Source organism: Drosophila virilis, chromosome 2, assembly GCF_030788295.1.
Source record: "Drosophila virilis strain 15010-1051.87 chromosome 2, Dvir_AGI_RSII-ME, whole genome shotgun sequence".
NCBI lineage: Eukaryota > Metazoa > Arthropoda > Insecta > Diptera > Drosophilidae > Drosophila > Drosophila virilis.
The window spans coordinates 27142951-27155402 of record NC_091544.1 but is presented as its reverse complement, the minus strand read 5'-3'; the positions used below and the strand labels follow the sequence as shown (position 1 = coordinate 27155402).

The following is a 12452-nucleotide window of genomic DNA, read 5'->3' as shown; positions in this document are numbered from 1 at the left end:
AAATCCAATGGATTCCAGCCACCGCTAGCGACAACACTCTTTTATTAATATACCATTTTTCTTAATTTGTGGTAAACGAGAATATACCAATATTTACAATAAAAGCAAATTGTGCTGTAAGCAATTACTACTCGATATATTTAACAGTTGGTAACAGCAAATGTAAATGTTCGTCGCTGTTAGGCTAGCTGCTAACTAACAGCTGTCAAAGCCCACGCATAAGCAACACCACGAATAACAAAATATTTATAAACACAATTTTGTTAAGAGAGTTGCAGCTCCAGCAAAGAGCTTAGATTAATTTTGAACCATTAAACACGAACAAGAATGTCTGCTCATGATATAAAGTTAGAGGTATGCGTGGATTCCATAAAATCAGCATTTGCGGCAGAAGAAGGCGGCGCCGCGCGCATTGAGCTCTGTGCAGCACTACAGGAAGGCGGTTTGACACCCACAACAGGAACGCTGAAAACATTAAAAGAGCTGCCATTTACCTTACCCATACACTGCATGCTGCGTCCCAGACGTGGCACCGATTTCGTCTACAGCGAGGAGGAGATGCAGGCGGTACAAACGGATATGGATTTGCTGCGTACTCATGGCGCAGATGGCTTCGTTTTCGGGGCACTTACACCAGAGCGAACGATTGACGTGGACAAGTGCCGACGTGTGATGGAACGTTCGTGCGGACTGCCCGTTACCTTTCATCGAGCCTTTGATCTCACCGACCCAAAGTTAATGCACGAAAATGTGCAATTGCTCAAGGAGCTGGGCTTTAAGCGTGTTCTTAGCAGCGGTTTTCGTGCAACAGCTGCCGAGGGTGTTGATTCCTTAGCCCAGTTAATAGCAAAGCATCACCGCGACATTATAATAATGCCTGGCGCCGGCATCAAGGTAGCTAATCTGGAAGAGATTCTTACATTCAGCCGTTGTCAAGAGTTTCATGCGTCTGCCTTGGACACAGCTAGCGAAGACTACAGTGCACCCACAACGACACGCATGGAGTGCGATGTGACAATGGGCAAACAGGACATTGATCCATACTATGGCACAAACGTCTACGTTGTGCGCAAAATGGTAGCTATAGCCAGCGCCATGAGCTGCAGATAAAGGACAATTACATTTATATTTATATCAATTATTTATGCTATGCATATTTACAATGTACATATGTGAATTTGTCCAGTAGTTTAGTTAACAACCATAAGTTACCGCAAACCGTGTCCTTAACCTTTTAAGATTCCATTACAATTACATCCAAATATAACGATATTTTATTTTAATCGATTGCTTTGTATGTTCATTTATACATTTTTGAAATCATTTTTTGGCCAACAAACAAAATTAGAACGTTAAGCTGTCAAATAAAATTCGTGCGAAGCTCACCATCCGGCGTAATGAGCACAATCGCAGATTGTGTAGAGCTCGCTAGCTTTGCCCAGCAATTGGATAACGCGGAGCACATGCTGAAAAGGGCCGACGAGTATAATGACAAACTTGCTGTCCATATCGACAATCTGAAAAACGTCGTGCGCAGCAACCAAAATATACTCGAGAAATTGCAAGCCAATGAGCAGCATATGAAAGCGCTATTCGAAGACCAGAGCCAGTCTGAGCTTCATGCTCAAATGATAACAGACGTCAAACGCCTCAAAAAGAAGGTAAAGAAATCAACATCAACGTGCAGTTAAACAATATAGCCTGTAACAAGTGCAAGTGTATGTAACAGTCAAGAGGAGGCAGCTCCGACCTAATAAAGAAGATATGTATGTATTTATAGTCGAGCGCAATCCGGCCTAAAGGATCTCTTATAATATGCCAAGCGCAAATCAAGTCTATTATAATTTATCGAAAACTCTCTTTGGCCAAAATCGATAAGTATCGATTTTAAGATCCGCTTTTTTTAGGCATATTTCGGAAATTTACCAAATTTCTGTTCGTTACTTTTGAAAAAGCACTTCCGACCCTCTTAAAAGTGTTGAAAATATAAGAGATTCTTTAAGGAAGGGCCATATTTGGACTGAAAATGTCATAAATGAGCGGATTATTAGCGATCATGAGTGAGTTCCTTTTTATGAGAGCATGAAATACTCGTGTTTGTGTTTATTCATATGTTTGCATATGCGTTATGTATACCCGAACATATGTTTGGATAATTCGGAGCTAGGTAAAGGAACCCGTTCTAATTCCCAACTACTTGTCACCAGCTTTTCGTTACACTGACCACGTTCGACCGGCTTGAAGCTGAGCAGAAGGCCAGCGCCGATAACCGGGACCACAGCTCAACCCTGGCGCAAGAAATCTGCGAACTTGGCGCAAATCTCGTTTCCATTGGGAACGAACTAATGTTGCTGCGTGAGGATAAAGCGGCTGCAAAACGTGCATTATATCAACTACAGCAGTGGTCTTGCAGGGGGCCCAACATAGCCGATACATGCTGGACCCATTGCATGGCCCCGTTGCAGGAGAATACTTTGCCCGTTGACCAGCTGGCAGTGCTGCGCAAAGCAACGGAATCTCTGTCCCTGGCGTTTAATAAATCAACAGAGTCTACTCGCGAGGTCAAATGCCAGAAGCATATAATCGAAAGAGGTATTTGATTATTTAACCATACATACTGATATGTCCAATTTGTATATTGTCTTAGTAGTTGAACAGGTCTTGGCCATAGCTGAGCGACTCAATATAAAATCCGAGAAGCTTTTAAATGTTAAAATCCTTTCAAAAATGGTGCTGAAGGCTCTGATTAAACGAAAGCAACTGTATCAGCTATGCTCTGACAATAAATTACCCAATGAAAGAGTGTCTAATATAACATTCGAACAAGTATGCCAGAAAACAACACATGCAAATTTCAGTTGCAATCCGTATATTGAATAATAGACAAAACTTTTATTGATTTACACAACAGTAAAATAGACAATAAACGGTCGTTTAACAGTTTTTCACTGTTTTCTTTTTATAACATTGCGTGAGTAGTGTTCACTAACGTTGTAAAATGTATTTTTCAGCTTAGCTCTAACGGTTATAATTCCTACATAAAAGTTGGCAACAGTAGGGGCACACCTGCTGCTCCTGTTTTGAACGCACATATATAACATGAAGTTGGCAACAGTGGTGCATATAAATTTGGGTAATTGCGCAGGCGCAAAAAAAAAATTGATTAATTTTACATGGTCTAGCATGTGAAGAAATTGCGACAACTTAGACCGAACAAGCAGGTTGACAACTATTTTGACTTGTGTGCGGCAATATTCGATTTAAATAGAACAAATCAATGCCGTAGACACTGCACAACTGTTGGCTGCCCATGTCAACCGCAACGAGCTGATATTCAAAAGGAACATATGGTGGATACATACGCCAGCGGCATGGACACTGACGATGGACACAGCAATGCCAGCAATGGCATTAGCAATGCTGTCAATGTCAGCCAATACGACTTTATGTTCGGCAAACATATGGAAACCTATAACGTGGAGGTGTGGAACATCTGCACCAGGATTTGTTGTATTAACTAATGTGTGCCCTTTCAGACCTCGGCGGTTCATCGCAAGCTGCAGAGCAAAGTTGAAGCGTTGCGCATTTTGCGCCAGGAGATGGAACAGTTTCGCGTGGAGCGTGATCAGTACAAATTGATGGCCGAGACGCTGCAGTTACGCTACTCGGCCATGAAACGGAATAGCGAACTGCTGGCCGGGAACGGCAATGCCTGCGGCGCTTTGAGCCAGAATTCCAGTCTGGCAGCGTTGCTGCACGAGACGCGCGAATTGAATCTGAAGCTCAACACGGAGGTGGAAGCGCTAAAACAACGACTGGGCGAGTTACAGGGCGACATGGAGCTGCTGCGTGAACGCGAATCCAATAGCAAGTCCAGGCTGCAAGCGTTGCTCACCGAAAATGCTGCGCACAACAAGGAGGAGCTGCAATGGAAGCGGGAACGGGCGAATTTCATTTGTCATCTGGAGAATCTAAAAAAGAAGAACGCACAACTGGCATTCGATCTCAAGGCGATTATTGACGAAAAAGAGGAGCTGATGACGGAACGCGATGCCTACAAGTGCAAGGCGCATAGGCTTAACCATGAACTATTAGTAGCACTAAAAGCCAACAAAATGCATCCAAATGTAAGTGGCTTGCGTTTTACTATCCATATATTGTATACATATTTATTATCGACTTTTCAGCTGCTGGACATTGATGGCGTGCTGCTGGAGAACAAGTACCTGCACGAGCGCGTTAAGATTCAGGAGAGCGAGCTTGAACTCACTAAGCAGTCGGTCAGCAAGTATAAGGTAGATAATCCAATTCATATAGCTTTGCTGCACGGTATTATAATGTTGTTTTTGGCCATACAAATATCGGCTATTATACACATATATCAAGACAACTGGCATATATCTGAAACATATACAATATTTAATAACCTAGAAATAATATTTGTATATGTTAATCTATAAATTTCACCCAGTCCATGCTGGAAGCAAAGCGCAAAAAGGGCATTGTCAAGCTTGGCGGCAGCACAAATGATGAAACCATATTAAGCCCCAGACAAGGTGAGTTAATAGACATTCACACGTTGCTTATATTGATTTTAAATATAATTTGTATTTTCAGTAAAAACTATACTGGAGAGCGGCATTGATCTGCCTGGCAAAACAGAAACAATACACGATCTGAAATCTTTGTGCCTGGCGCTACTGGACAACTTAAATGACAAGAATTTGGCGCTGACGCATCAGAAGCGAACTAACAAGTAAGGATCAAAATATAAAAAGTACGCGAAAATGTTTCTAATCACTGCTAAACGTAGAATTCTTGCGAGTAAAATGTCGGAGCTGGAGCAACGCTGGCAGCAACTACTCAGCGGTGACTCTGAAAATACCGCAGTGGAGGATGAGGACGAGGAGCTGGGCTATGCGCCATCGCAGCTGCTGCTTAATGGTTACTGTGCTGCCATGGTCGATGACGTGGGCCATTGTACAGACGCGACGGGAGCGGCGGCGACTCCCTCTGCTTCTGCGCAGGAAACAAATAATTTATCATCCGAGCCATATGATATGAGATCCAGTGCCAATGAATGCATTGGTGTTTTGCAGTCGGATGACGGCATGTCCTCGCTGTCATCAGAGTCGGCTGACTCCTCTGTTTATGGGATAGATGTACGACTGCATGACCTGGGCATCAATGCATTGAAATCATCCTCAGCAACGACAGATTCGGGAAATTGTGGTTTCGATGGCAATGGCACACCACGCGTATCCAGCGCCGTGGCTAGGGAACGAACGGAGGATCTAAAAGATTTGCCGCCACATTTGGCGGCATTGGTGCAGAAGGCACTGCACGATTTGGATATGCGTGACTACGAGGCGATGGTGACAATACGCGCCGAGAATGCTGCAACAATGCAGTAGCTGTAAACTTGTTGAATGTTTGTGTAATGCTTCCATGCATACCTATTCATGAAAGCATATCATGTATATGCCGTTATATACAATGCGAATTGTTAATGATATATATTTATCTATTGTTTACAACGTACAATAAACACTTGTTTGCAGAGAAAAAACGATTTAATTGTATTCTGTTTTAAAATATTTATTCCGTTAATTTGCGTGCAGTTTTACAGCACTCTTGACAGCTGTTTAAGCGTTGTCCAACACTGCATGGCTACCATAGTATACATTTTCTGATAAGAAAGCTGTAGCTATTGCAATTGGAAACAAGTGTTTTATTTTTGTTTTGTTTTGAATTAAAAATGCCTTAAAGTTGCAAGTGGTTAGCGTAGACCATGTGAATTCAAGTGCCATTATTGTATGGAAATGGAGCTCCAATCAAAAAACAGGCAAAAACGCGTAAAGCCAACCGTCTGAACCAGCCCGCCGCCCAGCCAACCAGCCCACAGAATCCAATCAGAAAGGCAGCCAATCAATGGATCCATTCATGTTGTCCAACGATGTGCAAATAGCGCGCGTTGCCAAGATTGGCGCCGATGTGGCACGCCGACACGGCAAGCAACAACAACAACAACAGCAGAGAGATATCAAAGGCATATCAAAGGGCGGCGGCGGTGTGTTAGACGATGACATTGAATTCGTCTTTGGCAGCATTTCACCGCGGGGCGGCGGCCCCAACGCCAGTCTGGGGCAACACAGGCATGTTGTAGGCTCCCATGAGCTGGACTCACCGGAGCATACGCAGCGCGACACAACCGAGAGCGACAACAACATATCCAGCTGCTCGACCCTGGACATTGTCAACAAAGTAAGTGAACGATACACAAATCCATAGGCGGGCATATATATGTATATATGGGTATATATATATATATATGTATATGTGTATATGTATGTGTGTTGTATTCATGTCAAATTGTCTGCGTTGCGCACTGCGCAGATGCGTGGCACGTCGCAGGGTCAAGCTGCAGCGGCGTGCCAGACGAAGTGCAGCAACAACGACGACGTAATCGTTGGCGAAAATTTGTGTGTTTCTTTTTTATTTTGTTTGATCCGGTCATGATATCGGAGCAACTGCTGCCGCGCAGTCTAAGCTGTCTGTGCTGCAGCGACATGCCTCTGGGCGGCAACGGCGGCGGCCTCTTTCAGCATGCCGAGAAGCGACGCAGTTGGGAGTACACGCTAATGGCACAGCCAATGTCGCGGCGCCCCATCAATGTGATATCGAAGATGATGTCAACACTTGCTGGCCAATATTAACCTAATCTCTGTAATATTGCAGGTTGAGCAGTTGTCCGTGCAGCAGCTGGAGAATCGTGTACGTGAACTGTCGCAGCGTCTGCAACAGGCTGAGCGCCAACTCGCTGAGAGCAATGTGGAGCGCGATATGTGCCACAAGCGTCTTGAGGTTGTTAGCCAAGCACACGAGTGCCGCATCACCGAGATGCACTGCGTAATTGCGGAACTGAGCAAGAAATTGCGCAGCAAACAGGAGCATATCATAGTGGAGGAGCAGGAACCAGAGGGGGAGGGCAGTGGTAAATAAAAAAAAAAAAAATCTATCAATAAAAGATAACTGCAAGAGAAATCTCCTTTTACCGCACAGAGCTCAGTTATCAGGAGGGTTCCATATATAACTCTGAGTTGAATCTAACCAATGCCGAGGATGCCGAGGGCGAGTGTCAAACGGAACCGTTGGAGGATTTTGAAGGTGCCTGCTCCAGCGCGGACAACATGCCCATCAAGCCACAGGATGCCATCAACAAGGGACAGCTGGAAGCCTTGCAAGAAGAGGTACTGCATCTACGCGCGCAAATTGCGCTGCTGCAGGCCGAAATGTCGACCAAGGATAAAGATTCAGCTGTCGTGGAGGATCAACCGAATGTCATTTATTTTGCCTGTGAACTGGAGGCCAATGAAAATGGCAATAATTGCGGCCCAAATGATCAGCGACTCAACGATTTGAATGGTTAGGCTAGACAAACTAAGTTTAGTCCGCAATCCTTTTAAATCTCAATAACTAATCTTTTGTAGCCTGCGTATCTGTAACTAGCCCACAGAAGTGCGTCAAAATGGCTGAGCGGGTAAAACTGCGTTGCGCCAGCAAGAACGAGGCAAAAGTGGAGGCCGCACCCGAGAACGATAGCCAAACGGTGATCAGCAATGAGGTAAGCTGGCAGCTGCCCATATAGACTCCATCTCACACACTTACTGCTGTCGCTTTTTCAGGAAATAAATCTGGTCGAGCATTTGGTGTGCAAGCAAAACTCGCTAATTGACAGCTTTATGGCACCTCTACAGGTCGAGCTGGAGAGACTACAACGCAAAATGGAGCAACTAAAGATGCGCAATACATTGCTATCGCTCACCTTGGATGAGTCCAAAGAGCACACGGAGCACCTGTATCTGCTTTGCGGCAAATACGAGTCAAACGCTGTGGCTCTGCAGCTGGCGCTTAATTGCAGCGATCGCGCCATCGAGGCCTATGATGTGATGCTGGCGTTACTGGAGAGCAGGTGATTAAATCTTTGGGCACACAAATAGAAACAAATTGATTGATACACTTACTTCCAGACTGGCATTGCTCAGCGATAAGTCAGCCGCGGCCGAGGAGAGTCGGCGTGCTGTGGAAACGGTGGCGCATCATTTGCTGGCACGACTAGAGAGTGAAAAGAATCTGTGCGAAAACAGCTTGGGTCCCTGGCAGCATAATATGAATCTGGGCGTTGATCATACGCCCAAGAGCACACGTAAATGGTGCGACGACGACGACAATCGTCTGCGCTATCACGTCTCCAAGTTGAAGGGTAGACGCTCGGTCGTGCAGCATACCATAGTTAATCTGGAGTCGCCATTCAGCGATGTCTTCGAGAAGAAACGTTTGGCTCTGGAGAAAGATCAGGAGTTGCGCGAACACGAGCACGACAAGGAAAAGAAGTCGCCCATGGATCTGGAGACGGCTGTCATAATGCAGGAGCTGCTTGACTTACGCGAACAGAACCAGCAGCTGAAAACTAAAAAGGAGGAGGCTGAGCGCGAGCAACAATATGCCAATGAGCGTGTCAGCATTCTGCACGAGGCGCTCAAGCAGCTGCAGTCAGACAATCGGGTATCCTACTCTGAGGCCGAGCATGCTGCGCTCACAGAGCAGCAGCTGGTCGAAGCGCTAGGTCGGGAAACGGAGCTAAAAAGTCGCATTCAAACCCTGCTGAATATCAATGCCACACAAAAGGCCAACGACGAGAAGTGCGAGCAAATGCATCAGAATTTGAGGGAATTGCAAAAATCGAATGAGTAAACTACAGTAAAAAATTATTTAATCCACAGACTTACCAATCTCTTCCTTACAGCCAGCTTAGCCAGCTTCTGGAGCAGAGCAAACGCAAATATCAGTTGCGCATGAAAAGGTTGGAGCAAAAGGTGGCCGAAATGCGGTTGGAGCAGGAGCAACAGCACCGACACAGATTGCAAAACAACGAACTTGTTCCTGAGACGACGTTGTAGATGTTTGCGAAAAATCCTTAATCGGTTAATCTAGCTTGGACGCACCGGAGTGTAGAAGCGCACACGCCTGCCACATATCCTGCTAAACGCTATGGTTCCTTTACTGTCTGCTATTTTGTAACTCAAACCCGTTGCTGCTGCTGCTCCCGCCGCCGCTCCGGGCGAACCCTAAGCCATAGATTGTATCACGAATGTGCCATACAGGACTACAACTGAGAACAGCAAGTGAAGCTGTATTAACTACAATTACATACATACGTATACTTGCATATACGATTAATTGAATCTAGAATAGGTGGAAAAGCTACCACACAACGCGTACACACACGAATCCTATATTTATACAATGTATTCGCATTTTGCTTGTTATATGACTCAATATATATGTATTTAAATTGTACAAATTATAATAAAAAAAAACTACGCATCATTTGTCGGCTCATCCTCGTTCCCGGCAGCAGCGTCATCCACATCATTGCTATTGGTGCCATTGCTGTCGGCTCTTGTTGCATGGCCATTAATGTGCTCCGTTTGTGGCAAATGCTCTTCGCTTGAAGGCGTCAGCTGCTCGAGTTGTTCACGTGCCGCTTTAATGACTTTCTCCAGCTCAACGCATTCAGTTTCAATTTCATAGTTCTTGGATACGAGGAGCACCCAGTGTGCTTCCAGAGCGCGCAGCTTCTCACCCGCCTGTGTTTGGGCCTGTTTACGCTGCCAGTTAACGTCCTGCATGTCCTTTTTCAGCTGCTGCAGCTGAAGCTGAGCTTTAGCCTGCATTGCTGTAAACACTTCCAGATAGGATTTCCATGCTTCAGTGCCGTAGTCCAGCATTAGCTCAAGATTTAACGAACGCACCCATTGATGCTCCAGCTGTGCCATTGAGTTCTCAATAGACTCCTGCCAAGCAGAGACTTCGGATAGCTTGCCCGAAGGTGGCGGCGGCAGTTCGTAACGTTTCATGGAGAGCGTCTCCATGGGCAAACGATTTTGTATGCGTTCAAATTCATTGATCATCAGCGGCGTCTCGAATGGTGTACTCGTTGGCAGTGGCAGGTGGTCCAGGTAGTTCTTGGTGGGTCTGTAGCGCCGGCATTCTTCCTCGACCATAGCCATCGCCTAGTAGCAAGAAATAAATATAATAGTATCGGAACAACATAAAAGAAACACCACTTTATATACCGATTCTCTGACGCCCACATCGTCATAGCCATGATCTATATAAGGCAAAGCATCGACAATAACTTCATCAGCCATTTGTTTAAAAATTGATTTGCTTTTGGCAAAATTCACTATTTCTGTTTATTATTATTTAGTGCTGTAAAACGTACCAAGCATTCGATAAACAGACGTACTTTGAGCACTTTTCACTTTGACAGTCCACCATCCATGTTGTCTTAAATGCAACCGTGAAGTCTGAAAAACGATTGGCAGCACTTTTAGCCCATTTCCGGCAGCTCTCTTTCTTTCTTCGTTCTTCTTATTAAATAGAGGACGGCATCTGCTTTTGCAGAAAAATTAAAACCATTTATTGGGATTAAAAATCAGCGAAAATGGTGAGAAAGTGTATTTAAGTGTTGCTAGGGTCGCCGTCAACTGCAAAACGCGTCGTTTTACTGTCTTTAAACGCGAAAAACATGGAAAATATACTACGAAACTTCGTCCTAACCTCCACGTGTTGGCAGTGTGCGGCGGCCGCGCGACGTTGACAACGCTGCGTGACTGTTTTGTTTTATGATTTGAACAAATTATTTTCGATTGTGTTTGCAGAGCTTAGGCAACGCCAGGCCATTGGTCTCCGTGTACACGGAAAAGAATGAGGCAGTCAAGGAGAAGAACATCTGCCTGCCCGCGGTATTCAAGGCGCCCATCCGTCCGGATGTGGTCAACGAGGTGCACCAGCTGATGCGCCGGAACAACCGTCAGCCCTATGCCGTCAGCGAACTGGCGGGTAAGTGCCATCAATCGCGCATATTTGTTTGTAAACAATGTAAACAAGTTTATATATCTCGTTTATTCCAGGTCACCAGACCTCTGCCGAATCCTGGGGTACTGGCCGTGCCGTTGCACGTATCCCTCGTGTGCGTGGTGGCGGTACTCATCGTTCCGGCCAGGGTGCCTTTGGCAACATGTGCCGTGGAGGTCGCATGTTCGCTCCAACCAAGACCTTCCGTCGCTGGCACCGCAAGGTGAATGTAAACCAGCGCCGTTATGCTCTGGTTTCGGCTATCGCCGCCTCCGGTGTGCCCGCGTTGGTGCAGTCTAAGGGACACGTTATCGATGGCGTCTCCGAGTTCCCATTGGTTGTCTCCGATGAAGTGCAGAAGCTGCAGAAGACCAAGCAGGCTGTTGTCTTCTTGCGCCGCCTGAAGGTCTGGGCCGATATCCAGAAGGTGTGTAGAAAATAACTGCATTATGTGATTTATTTGCAGCAATGTATACGTAAACGGAATGCTTATGATTTGTATTTGGTTTACCTGCTCCCCGGAGCAGTATTCATAATGCGTTGCTAGATCAAATGCCCTCCTAGGCGTTACGATTGTAGCCTGATCCAAAGCTACAACCGTTTGCAGTGGAGGGCAACATATAGATTACGTTACGTATAGAACGATTGATACTAAATTTCAAATCGATTGCAGGTGTACAAGTCGCAGCGCTTCCGTGCTGGCCGTGGTACCATGCGCGACCGTCGCCGCATTGCCCGTCGTGGCCCACTTGTTGTCTACCACAAGGATGAGGGTCTGCGCAAGGCGTTCCGCAACATCCCCGGCATTGAGACCATCAGTGTGGATAAGCTGAACTTGCTGAAACTGGCTCCAGGCGGTCATGTTGGTCGTTTTGTCATCTGGACCGAGTCGGCATTCTCGCGCCTGAACGATCTGTTCGGCACCTGGAAGAAGCCATCCACTCTGAAGAAGGGTTACAATCTGCCCCAGCCTAAGATGGCCAACACAGATCTGTCGCGCCTCTTGAAATCCGAGGAGATCCGTAAAGTGCTGCGTGATCCACGCAAGCATGTGTTCCGTCGCGTGCGCCGCCTCAATCCCTTGTCCAATGTGCGTCAACTGATCAAGTTGAACCCATATGCTGAGGTGCTCAAGCGTCGTGCCGCCCTGGCTGCTGAGAAGCGTACCGTGGCCAAGGTATTGGCCAAGGCTAAGAAACAGAACGTCGAGCTGGCCAAGTCGCACTTTGCCAATGTCGCCACAAAGGCTGCTGCCAATCGCGCTAAGCTGTTGGCCGCTCGCAAGAAGAAGGTTGCCGCCAAGAAACCAGCGGCCAAGAAGTAAACTGATTTACTTTCCACGTAATAGCCGACTACAAAACACACTCTTTTTATATAATAAATAACAAAAGTTGTATGAATTTTATTCATAATACAGTGCGAAAGTAATATCTATATTAAACTATTTAGTCTTAGGCCATTAGTTGTTGCTCTTTTTGCTGCCTCGTGTTTGCCTCTCTCTCTTGCGATGTTCTCTTTAATGATGCCCT

General features: G+C 45.8%; 6 protein-coding genes across 8 annotated transcripts; 5 read left to right on the top strand and 1 right to left on the bottom strand.

Moving 5' to 3' along the window:
* Positions 1 to 187: 187 nt before the first annotated feature.
* LOC6633015 (copper homeostasis protein cutC homolog) lies at positions 188 to 1283 on the top strand. Its single transcript, XM_002056100.3, has one exon. It carries the CDS (start codon positions 328 to 330, stop codon positions 1108 to 1110), a length of 783 nt encoding a protein of 260 aa, XP_002056136.1. The 5' UTR covers positions 188 to 327; the 3' UTR covers positions 1111 to 1283.
* A 25-nt stretch (positions 1284 to 1308) lies between these two features.
* LOC6633014 (uncharacterized) lies at positions 1309 to 2947 on the top strand. 2 transcript variants are annotated; one of them, XM_002056099.4, is made up of 3 exons: positions 1309 to 1661; positions 2208 to 2592; positions 2651 to 2947. In XM_002056099.4, the coding sequence occupies exons 1-3, from the start codon at positions 1398 to 1400 to the stop codon at positions 2878 to 2880; spliced, it is 879 nt and encodes a 292-aa protein (XP_002056135.2). In that variant the 5' UTR covers positions 1309 to 1397; the 3' UTR covers positions 2881 to 2947. The 2 variants fall into 2 exon arrangements, with proteins under 2 accessions (XP_002056135.2, XP_032289424.1); XM_032433533.2 differs by having other exon boundaries at positions 1312 to 1661; positions 2648 to 2947.
* Positions 2948 to 3115: 168 nt separating this feature from the next.
* Positions 3116 to 5565, top strand: LOC6633013 (coiled-coil domain-containing protein 149). The gene is made up of 6 exons (XM_002056098.4): positions 3116 to 3482; positions 3537 to 4127; positions 4188 to 4295; positions 4472 to 4556; positions 4618 to 4756; positions 4814 to 5565. Exons 1-6 carry the CDS (start codon positions 3348 to 3350, stop codon positions 5412 to 5414), a joined length of 1659 nt encoding a protein of 552 aa, XP_002056134.1. The 5' UTR covers positions 3116 to 3347; the 3' UTR covers positions 5415 to 5565.
* A 113-nt stretch (positions 5566 to 5678) lies between these two features.
* LOC6633011 (colorectal mutant cancer protein) lies at positions 5679 to 9874 on the top strand. 2 transcript variants are annotated; one of them, XM_015170398.3, is made up of 7 exons: positions 5679 to 6264; positions 6739 to 6994; positions 7063 to 7425; positions 7491 to 7624; positions 7686 to 7972; positions 8031 to 8750; positions 8807 to 9874. In XM_015170398.3, the coding sequence occupies exons 1-7, from the start codon at positions 5932 to 5934 to the stop codon at positions 8958 to 8960; spliced, it is 2247 nt and encodes a 748-aa protein (XP_015025884.1). In that variant the 5' UTR covers positions 5679 to 5931; the 3' UTR covers positions 8961 to 9874. The 2 variants fall into 2 exon arrangements, with proteins under 2 accessions (XP_015025884.1, XP_002056132.1); XM_002056096.4 differs by lacking the exon at positions 5679 to 6264 and adding an exon at positions 6456 to 6674.
* BCAS2 (BCAS2 pre-mRNA processing factor) lies at positions 9248 to 10278 on the bottom strand. The gene is made up of 2 exons (XM_002056095.4): positions 10140 to 10278; positions 9248 to 10076 (listed from the first exon to the last, which is right to left on the bottom strand). The coding sequence occupies exons 1-2, from the start codon at positions 10212 to 10214 to the stop codon at positions 9381 to 9383; spliced, it is 771 nt and encodes a 256-aa protein (XP_002056131.1). The 5' UTR covers positions 10215 to 10278; the 3' UTR covers positions 9248 to 9380.
* An 83-nt stretch (positions 10279 to 10361) lies between these two features.
* Positions 10362 to 12351, top strand: RpL4 (ribosomal protein L4). Its single transcript, XM_002056094.4, has 4 exons — positions 10362 to 10513; positions 10728 to 10908; positions 10980 to 11350; positions 11597 to 12351. Exons 1-4 carry the CDS (start codon positions 10511 to 10513, stop codon positions 12245 to 12247), a joined length of 1206 nt encoding a protein of 401 aa, XP_002056130.1. The 5' UTR covers positions 10362 to 10510; the 3' UTR covers positions 12248 to 12351.
* Positions 12352 to 12452: the final 101 nt, after the last annotated feature.